Source organism: Gallus gallus, chromosome 1 (genome assembly GCF_016699485.2).
Source record: "Gallus gallus isolate bGalGal1 chromosome 1, bGalGal1.mat.broiler.GRCg7b, whole genome shotgun sequence".
Taxonomy (NCBI): Eukaryota; Metazoa; Chordata; class Aves; order Galliformes; family Phasianidae; genus Gallus; species Gallus gallus.
This window is the reverse complement of record NC_052532.1, coordinates 180,731,288-180,757,961: the sequence shown is the minus strand read 5'-3', so window position 1 is coordinate 180,757,961 and position 26,674 is coordinate 180,731,288. Positions and strand designations below refer to the sequence as shown.

At 38.1% G+C, this 26,674-nt stretch overlaps 1 protein-coding gene across 1 annotated transcript in view; it reads right to left on the bottom strand.

Moving 5' to 3' along the window:
- The window catches only part of GUCY1A2 (guanylate cyclase 1 soluble subunit alpha 2), a 145,595-nt gene that overhangs the window by 63,596 nt on the left and 55,325 nt on the right, over positions 1-26,674 (bottom strand). Inside the window, exon 5 of the mRNA XM_001233953.7 lies at positions 8,595-9,080. Within this exon, the coding sequence (XP_001233954.2) occupies positions 8,595-9,080 (486 nt within the window). The remainder of the gene's footprint in view (positions 1-8,594; positions 9,081-26,674) is intronic.

Here is a 26,674-nt window from a genome sequence, read left to right as displayed (position 1 = left end):
TATATATATTTAATGGCAATAATGAAATCTGTTGGGTTTTCTTCTATTTTCTGATTTGTAACTTCGTTGGAAGGGGAGGGGAGAGGAGAAGAGGGAAAGGGAGGGAAGGAAGGGGAAGGGAGGAGATAACCTTTTCCCATGTATTACAAATAACCTCACTGCTCAGATGAGCTACAGATTTGCATTGCTTGGAGCTGCAACACACTTGTTTCTCTGGTGATAACCAGCATGCGAGTGTCTGCCAGAATGTCAGCTTCCATCTTTCTTTAATGACTGTGAGTAAAACTGCCACCTCAGTTTCCTTGATTGATGAAATGTTGTTTATATTTCTCTTCTTAATGTAATCATGCTGATTACATGACAGAAATTAAAATGCAATAAGCTTCATTTTAATCAATTAAATATACTCCATGCATTAAAGAGTATGACACGATACTAAAGAATATCACATGATTAAATAACTACAACATCAAATCATGCGAAAAGAAAGAAGCAACATATCAAGCACATAGACTACAAATGCATAAGGTGGAGACTATCTGGGTGAGATTAGCTCACCTAACCAGAGACACCTACAATGTAGTTCATATGAGCTATTCATTCCCAGTTCTGTTCATAATGAATGGACAGAAATGGAGATTCCAGCAGTTGCTGTGCTAACCACCTCATACAGAAAAAGATTAACCTCATACAAAAAAAACTTTCATGCTTATCTTGTAATATCATACTTTTAGTCTATTTACTGTGAGTCTAGATGACTATTAATTTATTGCAAATACTGTATTTTCACATTCTCTGTCACAGAATCATGTAAGAGGAGGTTCTAGCAAGACCGTGGGAAGAGGAAGAAGAGAAAATGGAACATGGAAGGCCATAGAGACAGCTGAATTTTAGAAGTAAAACAGGTCAAGTTCTGGGAAACTGAACAGTCCTTCAATAAAGCTGATCCTTAGAAATATATAAGGAGGTTGTTTCTTAAGTCTCTTCTCAGCATGGCAGCAGGTTTCAGGATGGAAATGCACGTGGAAATGGAAGATGGGAAGTGTTCTTAGGTACTACATTTGTTATCCTTTTTAGCTCTATTTCTTTCCAACTGCAAAACTTACCTCAGAACAATGTATTTATTTTATTAAAGCTAAAATATTTTCTACCTAAAGGAATACAGAAAAATTCAACCTTAAGAAGAAATTCTTGCATTTGACTCTATAAAAAACATTTGAAGTCATTACTATCACCAATTGGGTTTTCTTTCATCTGTTTTCCTCCCTAAGATGTAGAGCTGAGGACTTAGGGAAAAGCTACAGTATATGGCAACATGATGCTCTCAAATTGTCATTTGGACATCGTTATTTCTGTCCATTAGTTCTAATTCAGCCACAAACAAAATACCTTTTAAATGGTATAGGACAAAGACTGAAGAAAAGGGAAATATCTCCATTCCAATTTTATATTAAGTCAGCAGTCTCAGCACTCACTACAGGCAGCAATTTATTTAATATCTGTATTCTACCTCAAGATGATATTGAAATCTCCTGTAATTTCTTCTACTCATCTCCTTCTCCTGAATACATCTCTGCAAATCACTAATAACCTTACAATATTGTCATTCAGGATGGGAATACTACTACCTAGCTTCAGCCACGCAAAAATAAAGCCTCTAATTTAAGCTATTCGATTATAAATTTTCTATAGTCAATGAAGAGAAAAAAATTTCCATGGTATGATTTACTCCATTGTGAAGTCTGGAAACACCATTTTTCTATCCTACAGGAGGACTCATATCTCCACATCTGCTCTTCATTTACTGTGTGAAGAGGCTGAGAACTGCAACTGCTCAGCTGGGAGAACAGGAGGCTCAGTGGGATCTCTTCAGTGTCCATAAATACCTGAAGGGAGAGAGCAGAGAGGATGGCGCCAGGCTCTGCTCAGTGGTACCCACTGCCAAGACAAGAGTCACTGGGCACAAATTACAGCATGACAAGTTCCTTCTGAACACCAGGAAACACTTCTGTGCCGTGCAAGTGATGGAGGGCTGGCACAGACTGCCCAAAGGCTGTGGGGTTTCCTCGTTGGAAATCTCCCAGAAGCCATGTGGATGTGGTCCTGGGGATGTGGTCCTGGGGATGCTGCTCTCGGTGTCCTTGCTTGAGCAGGGGTTGGGCCAGAGGTCCCTTCAAACCTCTAGCATGCTGTGAAAATGTGATTCTGTGATCCTGAGGTAACTACCAGGCCTACACTTCTATGTCTGTATAATAAAGGCAGAATACTCATTTTTTCCAAGTATCCAAAACTCTTTTGTTTTCTTTAGGTTGTGTGAAGTGAAATCAAAGTTTAGTTCTGTTTGCATTTTCAAGTATCGTCTATATCATTTTATGTTGCACAGAAAAGCTTTGAAATACAGTTAATCATGAGATGCTGTGAAGCTTAAAAACATTGGTTAGCTTAAAATACATAGGGTTGGATTTAGTTGTTAGTCAGTTTTTGTGGCTTTTTTCCAGAAATGAATTCTACATGTTGGACACAGTATTGTTTACAGATCCATCAATTCTTTGGGATACTTTAAAAAGCACTTTTTTTTTTTTTTTTTTTTTTTTTTTTTTAAGGCTTTAGCAATTTCAAAATAGGATTTGGGAATAATCTCATTTAGTTTCAATCTCAGTGTTTCAATCCCTTATTTTCTGCCTCTCAACTTCAAAAATTAACTCCTAAGCAATGAAAACTTGTGCCTCATCTTCAAGGTAACCCTGCAATGCTTTTATGATGCTGAATTCTGCTTTCGGAAATAGCTCAGTGTATGGAAAACCCCTCCCACGTGAGAAGTGAATTCCAAATATCTCTGAAGTTCAGAAATCTTTGGTAAAGCTAAGTATCTTACCACAAATCCCTGCTCCTTTCCCAAGAGCCTAATTATGAAGCAATTGTTCTTACCAGACCTGAGGGCATTTTATTTTTAGTGAGTTTAATGATGCCACATGCTTGCAAGTTCATGTGCATTTTACGAGAGTTTTATTCCAACTTCTTTCTACAGCATCTATTTAGCAGAAAATAATCTTTCAGTATCCATTTTTTCATCTACACATTTATTCACAGTGCTGTTTTTCTTATTAAAGGAAAACAGACAAACAGTTCCTGCTGTGTAGAACTAATACCCAGCATTTTAGAAGTTGTTTTTTCCTCATTAGTGTTGTTTTTTCCTCATTACATAATAGAGACATGCCAGAAGACTTCTGTTGTGTTTCTTAAGTTTACATTAGGCCAACATCAGGTTTGCTCACAACAGTCATGGAAAATGTCATAGTATATAAACAACTTATTGCTTTTGTTAAGTAAGAGTCAAACTGCAAAAATCACATTGAATGTTTATGATGAATAGAAAATGCCCTGGTTAACATTCTGCCTCATGTGAAGTAGTTGCAATTTCAAAGTAAAGAACTGTCTAACAAAATAAGCACACATTAAAATAATCAAGTATCACAGAAGAAGCACATTTCAGTTCAATGTCCTCAATTAAGAAGGTCTTAGTTTATTCAGCTATCTCTGGTAGTATGCTCTAGATCTGAGACAATGCTTGTCTTTGAAATGGAAATATCTTTGACTGATGGAAAGTGAAATCAATATTCTCCAGTCCTTCAGGGAGACAGAAATGGGAAAATGTGACACAAGCAAACAAAGTACTCAAGTATGAATGATGTTTTTTAAAAAACAGCATCAGGGAGCCCTGCATGCTGCAACAGGGTATGCTCTTGGACAGAAGTCTTTTTCAGCCACTATAACTGGGCTTTCTTCTTGGTATGAAGAAGGGAGCCCTAAAGAAGAATAAACTTCTGGGTCTTGCCCAAACAGAAGTCAGGAGGTAGCCATGGTTCACACACAGACTGAGGTCTTGGCAAGCACTCCCACAGCCTGCAGGTTGGAAATCGGCTCAGTGCTCCCAGGCAGCATGAGAGCAATGGAATGGGACACATAAATGTGTGCTTCTCAGGAAAGACAAAAATGGAAACAGGAAGTAAAAAAAAGAAAGACAGAAGTAAACCTACACAAGCATGGTATTCATGAAGAAGAAATCATATACAGAAGCAGAAGCCCTGGATTCTTTAGAGAATCCTTGGGTGATTAATTGCCTAGAGCAGGTGAACTTGTACACATGTTTTAGTGCTTTGTGCAGGTCTGTATGTACATAAAGTAAAGAATAACTGCTTTGGAGCCTGAATGTCTGTTTGCTTCATTTGCACATCTCCCTAAAGACAAAAAATGTAAATCCTCCACAAGGTTGAAGCAAGATACGGGCTTAAAGAAATGGGAAGTCTTTAAGTATCTGGGAGCTCTCTGGGGATAATATCAGAGATCTGCAGGGCAATTTCAGACAGAAAGGAATCTTCTGTAGGTTTTTCTTTGTTCATTTTTAAATGTAACCCTATAACACTTCTGAGTTTCCCCCAAAACATGTGTCCCAACTTGGCTCAGACTTCATAGTGGAGTGAGAGACTCTGTGTGACAGCAAAGGATGCATGGCCAAAGAAACAACCACAACTTCTTCTACCTTTATGCAACAAAAGACAAGGGAGGGAAAAGGGGTCTTTTCAGAAAGCTAATAAGGGGAAAAGAGCTGATAATGCCCATGCACACAAAAAAACTGAACAACAAAAGTAGGTTAAGTGATCCTATGTCAAAGACATTACTTGGAGGGAAAAACAGAGGCTGCAGGAAGCTTGAACATGAAACATTTCAGTCTTCAAGGCTAAGTTTTAAATGCCAGCTATGGCTGCAACATATCTAAATAGCTTATTTAATAAAGAGATGGCTTAGCCGAAGGATCATTTCCCAGCTCTTGGCTCGTAACAACATGAATTCAGATACAGATAAAAATGGGTCAAAACAAAGACACAGTCAGGCCAACCAGCATATATTTTACCCTGAAAGCATTTGCTTTCAAAATTTATTAATATCCATCTCAGTGCTTCTTCTCCTGGAGTCTGTGTTTCTATCTGCATGTCTACAGACACTAACTTAAACAGCAGCTCTGGCCTTCTTATTTGCATCCGTATTGCTATGACTTGCATTCCCTTCTGGACAGCATCCTTCTCTCCCACTCGTCAGTACCAAGACAAATATGATTAGCTCAGGTCGTGAACAGCACCAGTTTCCAAAGGTATTGCCAGGTCTCAGCTCTCTTGGATCCTCTCTCTGTTGTGACTACCTCACAAGTGCCCTTACTCATCTTCTCATCAAAGTTGTATGCAAGAAAATTCTTTCTAAATTTCAGTCTAAAACATAAATTGCTAGAAGTGATACCCATGCTCATATCACAATACATCTCACTTACTGCATTGCTCTCCCTCAGCCTGTAGAAATGTAATCTGCCATCTTTGGCATCTATTCCATATGCTACTGCTTTGAAGTTTATTTTCTGAGCCCATCATTCCCTCATGACATTCATACCTGTGCATCCTTCTGCTGCATACTCTTTCCCTTTCTCATCAGTTACAGATACATACTTTCATTTCCAAGGAATTTCAAAATCTAATTCATCCTTCAGCCTTCTTCAAGGATTTCTTATTCTGTACCTACAGCTCATTACGCTTGCACTCCATGTTCTACTTGTTAAATACAAGTATCTCTGTTCTTCAGTTGCATTCCACATTTATCTGTAAATATTCCTGAATAAATAGTACGAGACAACTGAAAAGTATTACATTCATTGTCTGACTCCAAAATTAGAAGCACTGAGGTTCTGAATTCATAATGCTGTAACAGTAAAGCTGGGTGAATAATTTGCAGCATGAAGTTTATTTAACGAATTTTGCTTAATTTTCTGTTTACAAAATGATGAATTTGGTCTTCAGAAGTACTCTACCAATAATTTTTGCAAATTATTTTTGCCACATTGCTAAAGCATAAGCAAATTTGAGAACAGTTGTGTTTTGATGTTCATGACAAATTTCTGTATCCTAGTTACAGGACTATGTCTTAAAAGTAGGCTGTCAGTACAAACACTGGTGATGACATATCCAAAACTCACTGCCTGACAATAACTTCTGAAATAGAAGTTGTTGTGGTGGTGATCATCCCTATTAATAAAATTGGCTTCAAGAATACCATCTGGGAAAAAAAAATGGAAGAGATATGAGCACACAAGTTACTTTCATTTTAAAATGCAAATGCTTTTTCAAAAGGAGTTGTGATTATATTTTAAGCCTGATTCTCTAAGGAAATGAAAGATGGTTCAGTGCCTGAGGTTTTTTGTCCTTCTGTAATGCTCAATTGAGTTACATTCACTTAATCCCACAGTAACTTTTTTAGACTCCTAATTAAGAAAACAAAAATAAATGGTGAAAAAAAAAAAAATTGAGATTTCAAAGACACAGATCCTGCAGGTTGAGAGAAGATCCATGCCTGGATCAATGTGGGAGGTTCAGAACAGTGTCCCCAGCTGCAGAACTGGCTGTCATGTGAGCCCAGCAACAAGAGGATCCCACTGGCACTCTGAGCTCTGCAACCAACATGCACAACACACACACACAGCTCCAAAACAAGCAAAGTGCACACTGCCTTACTCACTGTGGGGGTCAAGGCTGCGGACAGAACCTGAAGACAGGGGTGAACTGTAGGGATGCTCAGGGTGCATGAGGGAGTAGGGAGATGGAGGCAAACATGCGATGAAGGGATCTGAGGAAGACCCAGCAGTTGTTCGTCTTTAAGGCAGTAACCGTGGAGAAAGAATGTTTGAGGTGTAAGACATCCTTCCATAGTAAAACAGGCTTTGTTTATTCCTCTGCTCATTACATGGTGGTCTTAATTTTTCTTTTAGCACTCATACACATATTGGATGTGTAAATACCATCTTTCCCATCTCAGCAGCCATCATCTTATGTAACTGGTCAGAACAATATTGCTATGCAGTAACTTCTTTCATCTAAAGTGGCAGAAAGTGTTGAAAGGCAGTAATACATGGTCTAAATGGCCTAATCTTCACAACTAATGTAAAAATATTCCTTCATTGGAATTCACTTCAGTGTTCTCGGAGGAATCTGCCAATCTGCCCTCCAAACAGGTCAGAGATTATTAGATACTTTATTTCCTATTGCTATGCAACCATAGTTTATAACAAAAGAATTTCCCGAATGCCTCGGAACAGATAACTAAAATTAAGCATCTGGGAAAACACTAACTACATCCATGTACCCAACAGAGCATACGAAATGGAGTCACAAGATACAGCTTTTAATGCTGTTACCAGCACAGTAACAGCAGACTAATACAAACCAACATCAAACTTCCAATCTTTTCTAGCTATAACACCAAAAAAAAAAATTAAATGAGTGTTGATACTTTCCATTCTAGTCTTCTTACAGCATGACATTTGGCTTCCAAGCATCATAATAGAAACCTGTAGCCTAGGAGCATAAAACTAATTTAAAGCATGACATTTTATCTTGGTAGTATTGTATCAACTTATCTATGTAATATACATTTCTACCCATGGTAGTTATTAAAACTTTGCAGCAACAATAGCTATTATTATTTAAGTAGAGAATTAATATTTTTGGAAGTCTGTTAGAGTGTACTGGATGATAAAAACTAAAGGAATACCACTCCTGTGAGGACCTCCTCTCTACAGCCTATGAACAAATACTGTTTAATGCAAGTGGAAAACCGGTGATTCAGTTTGAAAGCCTCAGATGGAAAATAAAGTCAACATATAATTTTAAAACTATGATTTTTTTCTTTGATGTATTCATACTTATGAAAAGAAATGTGTTCTGCTTTTCCTATCACAAAATTAAAATGTACGCTATATACAAAACATATTTTCTGTAGGTTTCACAGGATAATTACACAGGTAGTATTTTAACTATACTTACTAAATTCTGTCTCCCTTCTTTTTTTTCTCAAAAATACCTGGAAACCAAATCCTCTCAAGAGAATGAAGGTGCTGCAGTCTGTAACAAGGACTAACAGTGCGACAACTCCTTTTTGCAGGGCGGTAAAGGACCAGGGCACTCCACTGACATCTCACACTCATTCCATTTACTATTAATAGACAGCTGCTGTTCTCTTCCTAATCGTCAGTGGAAGGTTAAATCTAAACCCGAAAAACATTCAGGTTCTGCTGAAACAGAGGATACTTCAGTGCCTTTCAGGAGCTGCAGTTTGGGCTAAGGACATCACTGAGGTCTTCATCATCCTTAGTACGCTATAACTGAAGTGTCACTTAAAGGAAACCAGACTATGACACAGGAGATGTGTACCTCTATAGGAAAAAAGGAATGTTAGACATACAAGCTACGAGTTATGGTTTAGTGGCTTGTGGCAGCAAGGGAAATGGGGAAGACAGTTGGACTAGATGATCTTATAGGTTCTTTCCAACCTTGAGATTCTATGATTCTATGATTGCCATGAGGGAACCATGATGACCGTTCAATATTAAAGTATTTGATTTCAATGAACAAATTTCAGGTTTTTTTTTCCTGTTTTTTTTTTTTTTTTTCTGTGACGTAAATAGCTGTCTTTCACACTTTTGCAGGGAAGCTACTGGTAACTTTTTCCATCTTAGTTTCCATTCGATTTTACTAACGTAGGACTTCAGCTATTACCTTGTAGATGTCCAGGAATCCACACTGATGGTCAAACCGTGTGTAGAGTTCATTCAGCATGCTGATGACTTGCATGGGTGTGCACTGCGCGCAGATGGCTGTGAAGCCAACAATATCCGAGAAGAGCATGGTGACATCATCAAACTTCCTGGCCTGAACTTGCTGCCCCTGCCACAACTGTTGAGCCACTTCTTCAGGGAAAATAGAAATAAGGAGATCGACTGTTTTCTTTTTCTCCTCTTCCAGGGCTTGGTGTGTGCATTCTAGTGTTGCCTTCAGTTTATCCATTCTTTTTTTCAAGCCATCTTGTGCCTTTGCTTGCTCCCCAACCAATATGACATCACGAGTAGCATCATGTATGGGTATGTCTGAAAGATGGAGACCTCGGCCCATCAGTTCATCCAGTTTGTCCACACAGGGAGACCCCAGAAACAAAATTGAATTTGATTCTGGCACGTGGATCATTTGTCCTTTAACTTCCATCACCTGCAAAATAAAACCAGATTTTAGAAAAGCAAAGATCAGCAAAGATATGTGGATTTCCCTTTTAATTCCTCCCTATTTACTCTTAAAATGATAAGCATAAACTGCAGGCTATTACACAGTTGCATCTCACACAGCTGTTCAAGTAATGAGACTCACATGGTCTGGTCACCAAGGTAAGCCAGAAAATAGTCTATATTCACACAAAAATATACCCAAATCATACATCAGACTCCATTTCAGCCCAATCAAATAAGAAAGTAACCACAATAACATGTATTTCTCAGAAAGGGTGTAAACAATGTTTCTAAGTTGTGCTCCCTGAATGTACCTGGCCTTAAAAACAAATTCATGAGTAGCTTTTCATCTGTTAATTAGAAACAAATTTTAAAATCATAAAATTAAAAGGAATTAAAGGGTAACTACAACTATCTGAAAGCAGACTACACGGTGAAGTAGCTTCTGTTCTTTTTAAGGAACCAGCTACTAATTCAAATGTTATCATGCTATAGAGGAGTCTAGTGAGAACAGACATGAAAAAGAACTCCCATAAAATAATTAATGCCACAGAAAAAGTGTATCAGTGCTTATATTCCCCCTTTGCTCTTTCACATATGCAGAGCACTTGATAGGTGACATTCTGTTAGAGTTTACAGATTTCTTCCTGATAAAGATCCATACAATTTGTATTCGCAGAATGGAATAGAAAACAATAGAGAAGTATTATCAGAAAAGATCAGGTGGTATATCATCCTCTTGGATAGATTTTGCATTTGGCTGTTAAATGGCCATACATGCCACCTTCTGAGTCCAGTAGTTGATACAAATGAGTCCCTGGCTTATTACCTCTTGTTACCTTTCACTGCATTTGACAGAGAGTTTTTCTATTTTCCATACCTAGAACACCTCAGGCATACAAAAAAAAATGTATGTTGTCACCTCCCTTTCCTACCTCCAGGTGAAAACAGGCTGTTAGCTCCAAAGAGTGTGATCATGTCTCCAAGATGAGCCTGCTGTGGCTGGGCTGCCCAGAACTGGAAAAGGCTGCCCAGAGATGTGGTCCGTTCCCCTTCCCTGGACACACTCAAGGTCAGGCTGGAGGGACTCTGAGCAACCTGATGGAGCTGAAGGTGGCCCTGTTCATTGCAGGGGAGTTGGAGTGGATGACTTTTAAACGTCCCTTCCAATTCAAACAATTCTGTGATAAGGAAGGCAAGTCACTGGGCCTCAGGACTTGCTTCTCCTGCCAGCCTGCTGCTAGATGAGAAGAAAAATAATGCACCTCTCTGTGCTTCTGCTTCCTTTTTGTCAATTTTAGGAGTTAAATTCTTTAGTGCTATCTCTGCCCATGTGAATACACTATGCCAATAAGGCCGATGTTCTCTACAGTATGTTGAGAAGCTTTTACAAAGATAATCTCCCTATAAAACTGCTCAGCTTCATAAAAGTGTCTGCTGTGGTTTAACACAACTGGCAGCTCGTTCCCCTCCAGTGGAAGGGGACAGAGAAATAGAAAAGAGCAAAATTCATGGGTTGAGATAAAGACAGTTAAACCGGACAGAAAAGGAAGGGAAAATAATAATAATTTAAATAATAATAACAGAATATACAAAGCAAGTGCTGCACAATGCAATTGCTCTCTACTTCCTGACTGATTGCCAGCTAGTTCCCAAGCAGTAGCAGCCCTGCCCAGTTTTACTGTTCAGCACGATGCCATATGGTATGAGATATCTCTCTGGTCAGTGTGGGTCAGCAGCCCTGGTTCTGTCCCCTCCCACCCTCTTGTGTACTCCCAGCTCCTTACTGGCGGGAGGGCATGAGAAGCTGAAATGTCCTTGAGTCTATGTAAGTACTGCTCAGAAACAACTCAAAAATCAGTATGTTATCAGCATTATTTTTCTCCCAAAACCAAAATACAGCATCATATCAGCCACTATAAAGAAAATTAACTCTATCTCAGCTAAAACTAGGACAGCGTCCTGGTTCAATTTCAACTTTACCATCTTCAGCCTGGAGAATAGAAGGCTCTGAGACTTATTGCGGCCTTCCAGTTCCTGAAAGGGCCTACAGGAAAGCTGGGGAGTATCTTCTGATAAGGGCAGGTAGCAACAGGACGAGTGGAAATGGCTTTAAACTGGAAGAGGTTAGACTTAGACTAGATACTGGGAAGAAATTCATTACTGTGAGGGCGGTGAGATGCTGGAACAGGTTGTCCAGAGAGGTTGTGGACGCCCTCTACCTGGAAGCGTCCTCTCAGTCTTTGCAAAGCCCTTTTCCTTTCAAAGAAGATTCAGAGATGATTCAACTCTATTCCAGTGGGCTTTGAACTGCAGCTACGATTCAGCATGATCTTCATCTCCTTTTGGAGTGTGCTGCTTCTCAGATCCCTCTCTATATCTTCAAGTACAACTGAACAAGATGGGACATCAGGTTTTCTTGAAGCTAACCATAGCCAAACAGCACTTCTGGGCAGCTTCCCAGAGCCGGGCAGCTTTACACCCAGACCATACACTTACAGGCAATCAGGATTACATCATCTATCTTTCTCGTAAGCAGGGAAAGACTGAAATATCTGTTATATTTCATTACTGCTACATTTCATTGCTTTCCTTTCTCTTTAATTATCTTCTCACAGAATAAATTAGAAAAATTCCACTGTTTTCAGAGGACTCTGTCCTGATCTACAGTGGTAAAATGGAACATGAAACATTTTGACATGAACAACTGCATCTTGTGCTTTACAGGATTACATTGCTGAGAAATGATGGCACATCATAAGTAGCTCTAGGAAATTAAAAGACAAAAAACAAAACTGCCATTTTACTTTCACTGCAAACCCACTGCAAAGAAAGGGGAGCACACAGAAGAGTCCCTGACTCTCCAGGATTCTTCCAGCCTCCCCCTCCCAAAAGATCCAACCAGGGAACACTGGCAGACTCTAAAGCCGCCGTTTACAAGATGAGACAATCTCCTACTGTGCTGTACACCAACAGCTACTTCAGCATGTCACTCAGGCTCTGCAAGCTCTGCGTTAACACCACACTAAAATTAAGTATGAGTCTTCTGGAAAATATTAATGGGAACATGAGAGAATATTTCTAAGAAATATCTTGGGGGCTTAAGAATAATTTTCTATCTCATGTTTTGCAGTCTCTGCAGATTTTAAGGGACCTTCCCTCTGACTTTGATCAGTAAATAAATCTTCCTGAACTGTGATAAAAGTCTTCTCTTTTAAGGGCTTTTCATTCGGAATGGGTTAGGAAACATAGAGTGCTATGCCACACTTCTGTAAACAGTTTATCTCGCATAGAGGCTATACTTCATACAGTGAGCAAATTCAACGACAGTAAACAGACCTTCTTCTTAAAATGGCATATAATTAATTAAAGGATTGGGGGGACGGGAAGAAAATCAGCTTACAATGAAGTCTGGAGGGCATCATACATTCAAGGTACCCAGAAAACAAGCCCAGAAAAGAGAAAGCATTAGTGCACATTGAGGATGAGATTATAGGACAACTTTTAGAAAGGTGAATTAGCTGCTAGGCTAAAATCTAAATCAGTTGGACATTCTTTAAATGTCTTATCTCTAGATACAAATAAAGCATCTAAATTAAAAAAAAAAAAAAACCTAACAAAACACTAGCTTCCATTACAGACATCCGCTGAAAAAGCAAAGAGAAATGTGTGTCATCTCTGCAGAAATGAAAAAGTACATAATTTTTTCAGTTGAGTAAATGTGGTAGCACAACTAGTAAATGTTGCACAGCACAACTCAGGAGTTTCTCAGGTTCTTGTTGAGGTAGAACCCTGAGCATTTGTTTACAAGCTGGATTTCCACCTCAATGCATTGTCAACAGAACATAATTCCACACAGCAGCAAAGTGACTGTTACAAATTTCTGATTATTTATAGAAGTCTCTGGGGTGTTATGTAATGCACAACAGTCTCCAAACTGAAGTGAGCAAGTTTAGCATTTTATGTGTGTTACATACTTCAGGAACACACTGTGGTAGCAAGAATATTGTAGGGAACTCCACTTCAGGAAATCTAAAACACTGGTGGAAATATATTCATTTTTCCAAAACATAAAAGAGAGCTGATAATGTACTACAGAATCATAGAATGGCTTTGGTTGGAAGGGATCTCAAGGATCATCAAGTCCCAACCCCTCGCCACCGACAGGTTAAGTATGCTTGCCTGCTCAACTAACTCTTTGAAACTTTACCTCTCTTCTTTGCTGAGGGGAAATTATCACATGGAATAGTGCAGTGGCCAGCACCCAGAGCAGGTAATACTCAGTACATCCCACTAGACACCATTTTACAAAAATCGAAGCACTTGCAGAGAAATCTTTTTATTATACATGTCAATTAGAAATTAATTAGAACAATTTGATTGCATTTCAAAGGCATTTTGAAACAAACATCATTTTTATCTTTTGTTTGCATCACTCTCTTCTAGCATCAAAGTCCTTTCAATTCCTTTTGAATTATTTAACAACAAAAAGAACATCTGAGCTATGCAACAACAGTTGCAGCTGACTGAAAGACACCAAAGGATGGGATTGTAGCTTTTTGTAGCTTAAAATTCATCCTGTTCCATACATCTAGGCCTTCCATTTTTTACAGAATCATAGAATGGCCTGGATTGAAAAGGACCACAATGATCATCCAGTTTCAACTCCCTGCTATGCGCAGGGTTGCCAACCAGCAGAACAGGCTGCCCACAGCCACATCCAGCCTGGCCTTGAATGCCTCCAGGGATGGGGCATCCACAGCCTCCCTGGGCAACCTGTTCCAGTGTGTCACCACCCTCTGTGTGAAAACAACTTTTTTTTTTGGCTGGTTCAGCTTCCATAGAGGAGTGTGCAGTCACACCAGGGGAAAAAAAAAAAAATCAAGAAAATCATATTATTCCTGTTTCACCACACTTAAAATACAAAATTCTTGACTTTATACTCAGGATAATGACATAAGTAATATCACCAAAATTATCACCCTGGTTAAAACTAAAAGAAGTTTCATGTATTCTTGTGATCAAAACTAATTACTTTATGCTTCAAAGGCCTTTGGAATTGACAATTAATAGTTGTTAATTGTTTACAGAGATATTTGTATTGATACCTACCAATATCAATCAAGTGTGATTTCAGAGGAATGTGCCAGTAAAGTCTGAAGGCAGGGGAAAGGCTTCCATTCAACAGAGAATCATTACCTGTTGGATTGTTTCCAAAAGATTTCACCACCAGACGAGCATGAGTCCATAAACCCATTCTGCACATAATCATTCCATTAGTGATATTCAGCTTCTAGTAAGAGCTTCTCATTTGAATTTGCCAACTTACCAGAAAGTACTCCTGCTCATTCTATGATATCCTTTCCCAAATACCTTTTCTTTCCAGGTTTATATTTTTCTTGGTGAATTTTTTTTAAGATCAAAATACAATGAAATGGTTAAATGAGAATATAGGTTTATTCATGAGAACAGCAGGCAGTGAGGAGAAGAAATAGCTTTCTCCATTGATCTGTGCAGAACAGATATATATAGCAACCATTAGGAGACGTGACATTTCATCACCAGCACAGGTATCTTAGAATTCCTGTGATTAGAAGATCTTCGAGCCTGTTCACTAACCAGCTTGCAGACATTTTTCTCCTTTAGGATTAATATGTTCCAGTTCCTTCCCTATTCTATTTCATCTTAAATACATAACTCTGCTCCAAATTCCTGCCAGTGTCACACCATGAAAATTGATTAGATATAGACTTCTCTGCTGGTATTTTTACTTCTTTTTCCTCTTTATCACCCCTCCTATCAAATACTTTTGTGGCTCTGAAAAATAAAAAACCATCATTATAAGCTGATATTAAAAGGAATCAATTCTGGTCTCTTGGTGAAATACAAATTTTCAGAACACCAGGACAAGAAATTTCTGCTTTTCCCAGTATAATCATTCTACCATTACATATAATTGAAAATAATCTTTCCACCTCTGATTGAAGTCTCTGAAAACACTCTCAGATGATTTTAGAATTTATGAATTTAGAATTAAATTTTCTGTTTTTTTAAAAAAAGTTTAAATTTCTTTCTGTATGTCCAACACAAGGCCTTACACAGAATTTGGAAAGAATGCATGTATAGTACCAGGTTGAGGGTGTCATTTTAATGACTTCTACAATGTATTTATTTTACAGTCCATAAAGAAATAAAAAGCAAATACATTAAGATGTCTTAACTTAATAATAATAAATAGAACGCAGACTGTAAGAAGGAATAGCCGTGATGTAGTGAATATACACAACTCTAAATCTGTTAAAATATTTGCTTACCTTCCACTCTGTTCACTGCAATTAATTGATATTTTATTTGAATTGAAAACTAAGGAAATTAAAAGAATTAGGCAGAAAGTAGTATTTTAAAATCAAGAAACAATCCCAGTTGCCTTATTATTCTACTACAAGATGAAGAAAGCAGTTAAAACAATTTTCTGTGGGCCAGGCTGATAAGGAGAGAGAAACAACCGTGTCCCCAAGGTTTTAGCTGCTTATCATCACCGCAGAGGGGCCAAGAAAGCCTTAAGGAAATGGGAGAGGGTGGGAGAAGGACAAGGGGGGTTGGTCCTTCGAATGCATAGGGATGAGGCAAGTGTGTAAATGAGTGTAGGAAGGTCCTGCAGAGGGATCTGGATAGGCTGGATCAATGGGCTTTAAACAACTGTATGAGCTTTAACAGGACCAAGTGCCAGGTCCCGCATTTGTCACAGAAGCCCCATGCTTCACTACAAGCTTGGGCAGAGTGGTTGGAAAGCTGCATAGAGAAAAACAATTCGGGAATGTCAATTGACAGCCAGGTGAACAAGAGCCAGCAGTCCTGCCCTGTATCAGCAAAAGCACAGCCAGCAGGAACAGCGAGGTGATTGTCCCTCTGTACTCAGCTATGGTGAGGCCGCACCTTGATTACTGTGTTCAGTTTTGGACCCCTCACTACAAAAAAGATATTGAGGCCCTGGAGTGTGTCCAGAGAAGAGCAACAGAGCTGGAGAAGGATCTGATCTTACTGGGAGTAGCTGACGGAACTGACATCATTCAGTTTGGAGAACAGGAGGCCATGGGAGACCTTATTGCTCTCTAGTTATCTGAAAGGAAGTTGTGGAGAGGTGTGGGCCAGCCTCTTCTCCCACGTAACAGTGACAGGACAAGAGGTAATGGCCTTAAATTGCACTAGGGAACATTCAGGTTGGATATTAGGAAAAATTCGTAGTCAGTGTGGTGAGACAGTGGCACAGGCTGCCCAGGAAGGTGGTGGGCTCACCATCCCTGGAGGTTTTCAAGGAAAGGGTAGATGTGGAACTGAGGGTCACAGTCTAGAGCAGTCACAGGCACGGGCTGATTACTGGACTAGATGATCTTATTGGTCTTTCCAACCTTAATGATTCTGTAATTCTCTGATTCTCTGATTCCATGCAAATGAGAGGCCCAGCTGTTACAGCAAAGGGGGGGAAGTGATCATTCTGTAAACGTTGAGAACAGCAGCCTAAGGGAGCTCCCCCATCAGCCTGTAGGTTTCTGTCCTCAGACATCTCAGGGGAGGTTTGCACATTTAGTCATTATTTGCAGTGGGTGGGCAGACCACAGCCAGCCCATCCCCAGAGGCCATGGCTGCCCCTAGCACAATGCTCTGCGTCAGCTGAAGAGCCCTGCTGAGGAGAAGAAAATATTTGCTCAAGCACAGCATGATGCTAACAAAGCTACCTGGCTCTTGGATTAGAGCCAGTTTACCCTTCACAGACTGAAAGATTGAGCAGAGCTAATCTGAAGCTGCCTACTGATACACAGACAGGACCAACTTCATCTAATTTATGCAAATCCTGACCTGCAGCTAATTTGGAGCTGTGAATTCCCTAAACATTGGAACGCGTGAAGTGTAATATCAGCATTTTGACTCCTGTGATTCTTTGAGTATTAAAGCCTTTAAGCATAAAATCCTAATGCCAAAAGTCAGTTTGAAGAACAAGATCTAGTTGCTTTTTAGAATCTCACCCTTTGTATTTCTGTTTCCTACAGAAGAGTTAGAAGCTCTTCGCTTCTCATTCGTGACTGCTGAGCCTCTCTGGCTGTTGGGTGGAATTAATCCTTCTGGAATTACAAAGGACCCAGGCTGAGCCGTGGTCAAAAGAGCAAGGGGCACTTGCAGCTCCTCCTTCAGTAGCTCCTGTCCCCGAATTTCTGATAAAGAAGACTTCCTAAGAAGAGTCTAAAAGGAAAGGCTCTTAATGGAAATTAGTTTATGTTAGTTTTTTACCTGGAAATCTGCAGTCTTTGGTGGTGATGAGCCACCATAAGTCTTATTAGGGTTTATTAGCAAGTTTAATTACACATCTGTTGCACCTACTTCTTTTGCCATGTGTTTTCACTAACTACACTGCATTTTATTTATTTTGTTTGCCATAGCCTGATGTTGACTGAAATAAATTTACATGGCATAGGCTTATTTCTTTTACATGCACGAACACTCTTGTAAACACTCAGCTCCTTGAGCAAAAGTCATGATCTACATGGATGCAACAAGCCACAAGGCTGATGTTAGGTCTTAGTAATGCACAGTTTTGTCCTCATTTAATTTCATAGTATTATCATAGAACGGTTTAGGTTGGAAGGGACCTTGAAGTCCATACAGCCTGAACCCCCTGCTATGGGCAGGGTTGCCATTCACCAAATCAGGCTGCCCAAGGCCCCATCCAGCCTGGCCATCCAACACCTCCAGGGATGGGGCATACATAGGTTCTCTGGGCACCTGCTGAGTAAATAATTTCTTCCTAACATCTAATCTAAATCTCTCCTCTTTTAGGTCAAAGCCATTCCCCTTTGTCCTACCAGTATGAGCCTATGTAATTTGAACTAAATACTGTAGTGCTGTACACTGCACTGTAATATGAAGGGTTTTTTTTCTAAATTTACTCTGGAAATCCCAACTCATCCTCTCTTCTGAGCATTTTTATCACTTATATTTTATGGTCTTCAAACTAACACAAGTACACAAAAAAGAAAACTTCCACTAGTTTAAATATACCTTGCAACATTTGTCTAGACATGATACCCTTCAGAATGTTTAATTTTGGCAGTTATTACTTTGCATGATCTCTTTCTAAAGCACTAAAAGTACTTACAGCACTTCAAGGAATACTGAATGTTATTGTATTATGAAGGTGATGATTCCATTAAATAAAATTCTAATCCTCAAAATGAATATGGATAATGCACTGAGAATACATAAACTAGGACCTTAGCTTCTCATGTGTGATCATATGATTTATTTATAAAGTAATTATATGTAAAAGTAAACCAATTCTCCAATAATCACCGAAATAAGGAACAGCAAAATTAAGTAGCTCTTAATCACACTGTAAAAAAAAAAATCTTTTGATATAAATCAATGGGATTACTTACAGACCATCTGATTTCTTTAAAAAAAAAAAAAAAAAAAAGGAGAAACCATTATTGCATTAACGTGTCTTGGAAATTAGACAGTTTATATTTGCTGAGGAAGAGGGAGAAAATTTAGATAACTATCCAGCTCCAGGTAAGAGGAAATGGCACAGAAAAACAAACCAATGGCTGTCTATTTCTATGTTAAGACATAAATGTTCACAAATGATAGATGCTTTTTGTTCAGAGAAAGTTTCCAACAGCTTTAAAAATGCACGGTTCTCTGGGAGGGATTCTCTCGAGCAGTGAAAAGGCCTAATCTGAGTTGGATGAAGCTAATAGGGAAGCTGTGGATGGTGGCAGTGCACTCTAGGATGGAGAGTTGTAAATGCGTGGAAAATCCCTCCTTTCTTAAGTGACCAAAATACATCTTTTTTTTTTTTTTTTTTTTTTTTTTGGAGGAAACAAAAGATTCTGGGTTATTTCTACCAACATGTACAACAAAAATCCATTGTGACAGCTTTTTATAAGAAATTGAAATAGTCTGGCATGAACAACTCTCCGATAATATTTGAGACAGCTAAACAGTAGCCATTCCCCACAATTTCTTCCCACACGTTTGTGAAAGGAAATAACACCTTTTGCTCAACAGATAAGAAAATAAGGCACTGTTTACCAAAACTCATTTTGATGGATCAGTGATTTGTGAAAAGACGGGATTATTAAATCTCTTTCTCTCTTTTCTGCTGTCATTGAAGACTTCTCAATCAATCTAAAACACCTTTATATTTCACAGAAAGCAAAACAGCTGAAATGTGTTACATGTCCACAAACCACCAAAGTACCTGTAGCTAAGTCTCCAGAGTAAAAATCCAGATCTACTGAAAGAAATTGCTAAACGTCCAAATTGAGTAGAGAGAACTTTACTGTGGGTTCCGCTCTTTGCTACAATCATATATAGTATTTAAACAGTGATGACCACACATAAAATACAACACCTCTGCTCATTGTGAAGGTACACAATGTCCTGATGCTTGTATTTCATAAAAGTAGCTACCAAGTGAAGTCAACAGAGGAATTAAATCAAAGCTTTTTCTGTGAAAGCTTGCCAGAGAGGATCTTCCATATTCTCAGACATATTGCTACATTCAGAGTACCAGAATGCTAAATTGTGCAGATCAACATCCAATGTCAGTTCCACACGTATAAATCACCAAAGTCAGAACTGCCTTAGCATTGCACAAGAAGAAATTACAGCAATGTATCTGACTCACAGTGCCTAAACATTTAACCTGTTATATCATGACATTCTTGTTACACAAAGTGAAATTCATAATTTTGCATTAAAACCAGAACACAGAAGAAAAGTTTTAGGGATACAAGATTGTTCCAAATGTTTTAGTCTGCAATTGACTAAATCTTCCAGAAATAACCTTAGCATTTAAGTCCATTAGTAAAACAACCTGTGAACTAATCCTTCTGGAGTGTGAATTTTAATTTGGAAATACATCAGGGATATCTATTTTTGACATTTTGCTATATTTGGTGTTAGTTTCATATTTAGAGCTGTGATAGCCACAGGGCTCCAACAATGTTGACTTTAACCAGCTCTTCATTCATCCTCAAATACATTTCATCCCTGAGATAAGATTGGTAGATGCATCCTTCATACTCGTGGTGACAACATCTGGCCAAAAACATCCTGGTTACATGTTTTTGTGTCAGTAAATGATGGTTCAGGGAAAGCAAAATATTTACTGAGCATATATTAATTAAACTAAAAGATTAAATAAAATATGCATCTACACAGACTCAAATTCAAAGTTTTTCAGTTCCATGATGTGTAGAAATAAAGTGATAAGGCTTAGCATGAACTGTTGTGTCTTTATTGAAACAAACACTTCCAATCTTACTGAGAGGAAAACACTACATTCAGCAATTTCTGTTTACCTCAACATTTTCAAAAAAAAAAAAAAACAAGTTGTAATATTCGCTTTTGAGGAAAAAAATTATGAAATGGCAGAATTCCCTCTTCATGGAATCTGAAGTTTTGATAAATTCTGATGAAGATAGGTCATTAAAAGGTTACACTGCCCACACAGGGCACTATGTTCTCAACTGCAACTAATAGAAACAGTTTTCTGTTCAGGAGTTATTAATTAAAAAAAAAAAGAAGAAAAAAAAAAAAGGTTGTATTACTTGAAAGCCGGTGTCCTACTAAATAACAGACTGTTTGCATGAACAGAGAGTTTGATATTATTTGACTGAAGTTAGGGCTGAATTGTAAATGTTTAAATTAAATCTCACTTTGTGATATTTGGGCCAAGAAGAACAGAAATCCTTATTTTATGATGCAGCACAGCACACTTACAAAAACTCATCTGAGATGAATTCCTTTCCACTAGCTATTCTTTACAAACATCAGTGCCGTACTGCTAACAGCAGTCGACTCAGTTGCTTTGGCTACACGATACAGTGCCAAAGTGACATGCCCTCCTCCTCTCCACCTTGATCATCGCTCTCCCACAGTTAATATCGGAATACATTTTTCTTGGTTAAAGCAGAAACATTACAAGCCACACTTTCTTAGGCTGATGTTGCTGTACTGATGCATTCTGGTTAAACGGGCAATTTCAGAACAGCCTGTCTCTGGCAAGCTGGATTATGTTTACAAACTTTTGACAAGTCAGGCTGAATTCCTAACACAGAGGTGATGATTTTCCTGTCCTTCTTTTCACATCAGTCTTGGAATATTATTTATTTTTAGAAAGAGACTGATAACACACTTATGGTACTGTGGTAATAGTGACCATACTGAAGCTGCTGCATTAGATTAGTCCATGGCGCTTCTATTCTCATGCCCACTATCTACTAGTGACCAATATGAGAAACCCACGCTAGGGTATAAACGTTCTTCAGAATTCTGGTATTTTACAGCATTCTCCTACTTCTTTCTACTTTCAATTGCAGAACATAGAAAGTTACCTATTTAGTAGATCTGAAACTAAAAGGCACAAGATCTATTGCTTCTCTAGCCAGAGATTCTGTTTTCAATTATTCTAGAGACAAATCTCATTTTCCTACAAGAGAACACATGCCTTTAAAATGAAGGTGGTCATAAGCACTGGAATGCAAAGAAGAAAACATCTGCAAATAACCACAACTCTCAAAAGAAACTGCTTCTTATGACCAGCACTGAAATTTATGAAGAGAAATAAGAATTTCATGGGATGAAAATTATGCCCTTTCAAATACATCTTGTTCAGCACCCACCATCACACCTGAATAGCTTGGTCATACTATCCACTATTTTTTTTAACTTCAGGAAAGATAACAAATACACAACACTACCCACAGTGTTGTGATCCCAACAAAGGATTTGGGCCGCCTCAATGCTAAAAGATCACAAAGTAATGTAATGTTACATTATTCAAGTAAATTATTCTGGATTTCTATTTCATATTAATATTCTTTACAGAATCTTATTTCAAGTGTGAAATGTTGGTGATAAGGAACATGAAATTAAAGACTGGAAATAAAATTAACTTCAGCTCAGAGTGCAAAGACTCCCTTATTCATTTGAGAAGAGAAGACAGAATTAATAAAATAAATTTATAGTTAGGAAGAGTCCACATTTTTCTGTGTTTTAAATTATATAAGCTGCTTTGGAGTCAGTAATACATATATATATATATTTATATTCTACTTTCAGCAGATATGAGTGTTTGTTTTATTCTGTTTGCCAGAGGAGAGAGTTCTATACAGAGAAGAGCACATGCTGTCTTTAAAAGAAAGCGGAGTAAAGAAGAATTAAATACAATATAAACTTCACCTTCATGTGCCTAGGACTCCTTTCCTTTCTATCTTGGATGATTCAAGACTATACTTAATTTGTTCTCCTAATCTTCCAGCATAATTCCTCCTTTTCTGGAACCTACGCAATATCAAGTGTAAACAGATACACTAATAAAATGTAGTTTCTGACGCAGTTGTACAACCACATAACAAATCTAAACTTGGCTTGATCATCTTTCCTTGCCTTATCTTTGCATATCTTCCCAAAGCAGCCTCAGTAATTACTGACATCATGTGGCACAATTATGGACTTTGAATCAAAACAAAAGGCAGCAGATTGCAATAATTTTAGATGGTAATGAATCTAATATTAGATTATCAAAAACTCTAATGAGAACTAAAGTGATTTGAAATGATATGTTCAAATCAGAATTAAATTTTGTATTTCTTTTGTAAAAATGAACAATTAAAACTTCCTGAAAGTGTTACGGTATCTAAATGACAAGCAGTAATGGCTCTTCCCTCATAAATAACATCAGGAAGGACGTAAGTTTAATTTATGTTGCACGTATTCTTGGAACACATGCACATTGGTGAAAAACAAACAGCTAAAATATGAAGAAAAATCTGTCAAAACATGAAAGAGGAGTGAAGCAGACAAATCAGCGTCACTCAGTTATTTTGCATATCAGAACTTACTAGAACAAATCTGTCAAAACATCAAAGAGGAGTGAAGCAGACAAATCAGTGTCACTCTTAGATATTTTGCATATCAGAACTTACCAGAACAAATTTATTTCTGAGCATGTATCTCTGAGCAAAATCTAAACATGGCTCCTTCTTATTTGGAGAAACTACTTGCAAAAATAAATACGCCAAGGGTCACATGAAAAATCCACGCGAGTTCTTGGTTCTAAACAGTAGTAAATCAGCTCTCCTGTGAGCTCCCAGATCATCACAGGACCCACTGATTTTCCACAAAGTTAAACAATATACAGGTTCTTTCCAAGCTATTATACTGAATCCTGTGTAGAAAAGAGCCTTTCCTTTCCTGTTTAATTTTAACTATAGTAAAGAACATTTTTTTAGCTAAAGTATACCTTTTTTTCTAAAATCCCACCTTCAGAAATGTAAATATGTAAATTTCTTTCTTTTTTTTTTTTGTTTGCTATTTAATTAACTATAAGTTATCTAAGATTCAAATGCTATGTTTTTAGACCTATCTATTACCTTCTGTGTGATATAAATAATGGGCAACACCTTCAAACGGGTTTGATTCTGTCAGTAGTCACGACGCCTAGGACAGTTAAGCAACAGAAAATGAGTAATGGATGTCACTTTGCTACTATTTTTTAATTTCACGATGAAAGAACAAAAGGAAAACGTCTTGGTTTTTCTTTTCTCTAATACTTCAGCTTTCTTATCTGTTAGCCAATATTATATATTGTCTGTTTCCATACATAGACTTAAAAAGAAATTAAACTCACAAAGTCTCACTGATAGAGCCAGTTATATAGTACATTGCCTCACTAACAAGAAATATCAATCCAACTGGGACAAATCCTTCTCTCATTTATACAGAATATATACAAAAATAAGCTCATTGAGTCAACACATTTACACCAGATTTACAGCACTGTGATTGAAAGAGGAATTCTTCTCTATTTTGGATGAGAGAAAGAGGATTTGGCAGGAAAAATGAAAATTATCGTAAAGCAAATTCCAACTCCAGCTCTCTTCTTATTGAAGAAGTCTCTCTGAATTCAATAGAAAGAGGATCAAAGCAGCATTCAAGCTTCATCAAACTGTCCTTTTTTTTAATGTAGCAATTATTGTCACATTATCTGCAAATAAAACAGCTATTAAAAGATTACAAATATTCAAAGCAAAATTAAAAAATATAACCTCTGCAGCCATACAGAAGGAACCACAATCTTCTTTAACCTAAATCTCTTCAGAAAACAACTAATGAACAAAAAGAATAGCTTAATGAATAAATATACTTTCCCTCAAATGCTAATATTGTCGACAGTTTTCCTCTTGACTGAACTCTGAAGGTAAATTTGTAATTAGCAGACATAATAAAGCAAAAATGAGAAATTATATTGTTACTGTTAGCCAACCATGTCCAATTTCATACCAGTTTTCATACAGCAGCAAGTGTGTGCCCCTTAAATTAAAGAAATTGACTTAATTTGGCACAGGCTGTAGCATGCCTTTTGTCTCCTAGGACAATACTGAAGCCATCTACTCCATTAGCCAAGGGGTTTAAAAACGCAGAGACTGTTGGATCTGTAGTTCAAATTGAAAAGCCAAATTAGAGAGCACAAATCCATGACAACATGGAGACTGTCTTTTAATAGCCTGCCATTTATAGTACAGACTGCAAGAATGGAACTATATTAAAAAATACATATGGATCTTATTATAATATCATAGAATGGCCTGGGTTGAAAAGGACCACAATGATCATGTAGTTTCAAGCCCCCTGCTATGTGCAGGGTCAATATCCATTAGCTTTCCTGCTGCCAGCACTTCACAGAATTGAACCAAGTTGGTTTTTGTCAGCGTGCATTTTCCCTCCACTCCACAAAGACTGTAGCTTGAGAAGTGATTGACATGAGACCATAATCTCCACAACTCTTTTATTATTATTCTCATTAGCCAGAGAGAACAGAGAGGAGGCTCCAAAGAAAGGATTTAGATGCCTGAAACAGGACTTCAAGCACCCCTTCCGCACAAGTCTAAGTTACAAGGCAAGAGGTCTCACACATCAGTAAGGGGCACAAAAGCTCCCTGAACATCTCCCTTCTGGTCTTAAACACCTGAAGACTTTTGTGTGTGCATCCCAGAGATGCTCCATCTGCAGCCCATAGTGGCCAGCCTCCAAAGATACGCCATGCATCCCTGCAGAGCCTCATAGGACAAGTACCTTTTGAACACACCTGCTGACATGGACAACACTCTGGTTCCAGATCCTAAATGGGCATAGTGTCTTCTCTTCTTGCCCTTGATCTATGCCCAGAAAGATGAGGCATTTCCAACAGTGTCCTGCAGTCTGTATTTCCTATTGCTTCCCAGCCTTAGAGCAAAGGGCTCTCTGCTTCCTCTTACCAGAAGCCCAGGCATCTCTCCCAGGTCAGCCCCCCTTGGGGAACAAAGTTATATATTACCTGCAAGCTAGATGTTTCACCACCCCTTTTTCTCTTCACATTCAGCATATGTTTTTAGCCCTCTTTAGCAGATAAGGGCAGGTGGGGCTGGCAGGGCCTCTCAGTAATTTCCCCCTGAGCGAGCTGCCCACTCATAGGTGGGCTCATCGGGACACAAGGAACCAAGCTGTGTGCTGGCTCTGCTCTCATCTGCACGTGCAGCAAGCGTGGGATGAGAAACAGAACAGATAGCACCTATTTTTGGTAATGATGATTTCTTTCTAATCCAGTTACCATGATCTTGTGTGAGGTAAATAAAATTTAATAAATAAATTATACCTGTTTCTAGATGATAGGCCTTATAATTCCTGGTGTTAAATCAGCCTCTAATGACTCTTGAGCATGTCACTAGTTTTCACTTGCGAGTCTCACCCAATTTTAATATGCAGTTCTCCAGAGCTAATCAGGACAATTCATCAAACCAGGCTGCTACGAAGGGAAAATAAAAACCTTAGGTGACAGTGCTTTTATGGTACATCTAACAAATGTATTTCAGTTTGTCTCCACTAACGCAAATCCGATATTCCCATAGATAACAGCAAGGATTCATTATGGCCTCTGCTACTCATACCAAGCCTAGATGATTTTGTAATGGTATTACTGCAAAAATGTATTTTTTAAATGTCAGTACGGTTTGGATTTGCTGTGGAAGTGAACTATGCTGCAAACAAGTGTCTCACTCCATTTACTCTTTGCAGAAAATGAAATGTGCCAGGCTGACACTTTCCAAACCTGCTGTTCGATTCTATCATTAATAACAAAGACTGACTAGTGATCTGAAACTATTGCTTGCTACTCATATCAAAAATTCTATTATCTTTTCTGTAGGAAATATTTTAAATGCTCTTATCTGTCCAGTTGATGAAAGAGTCAACAATCCTCCTTTCTGTAATGAATATATTTTGAAGATAAAATAATACTACCAAAGGTCAGATCCCAGAGTTTTGGTGCATTCAGTCCAATCCATTCTTTTCAGAGAACCATGTAAGCATATGCCGAGATTCAAGGAGACACGTAAATCTAACAGATCTACTAAAGGGTAACAGCACTTGACTGAAATCAATACCAGACTGAGCAAACGCCAAACTGAAGCAAATGAATAGATGTTCTACTTTTAGAAAACACATTTAAAAGATCAAACGTTTAAAAAAATCTTTGTGTAG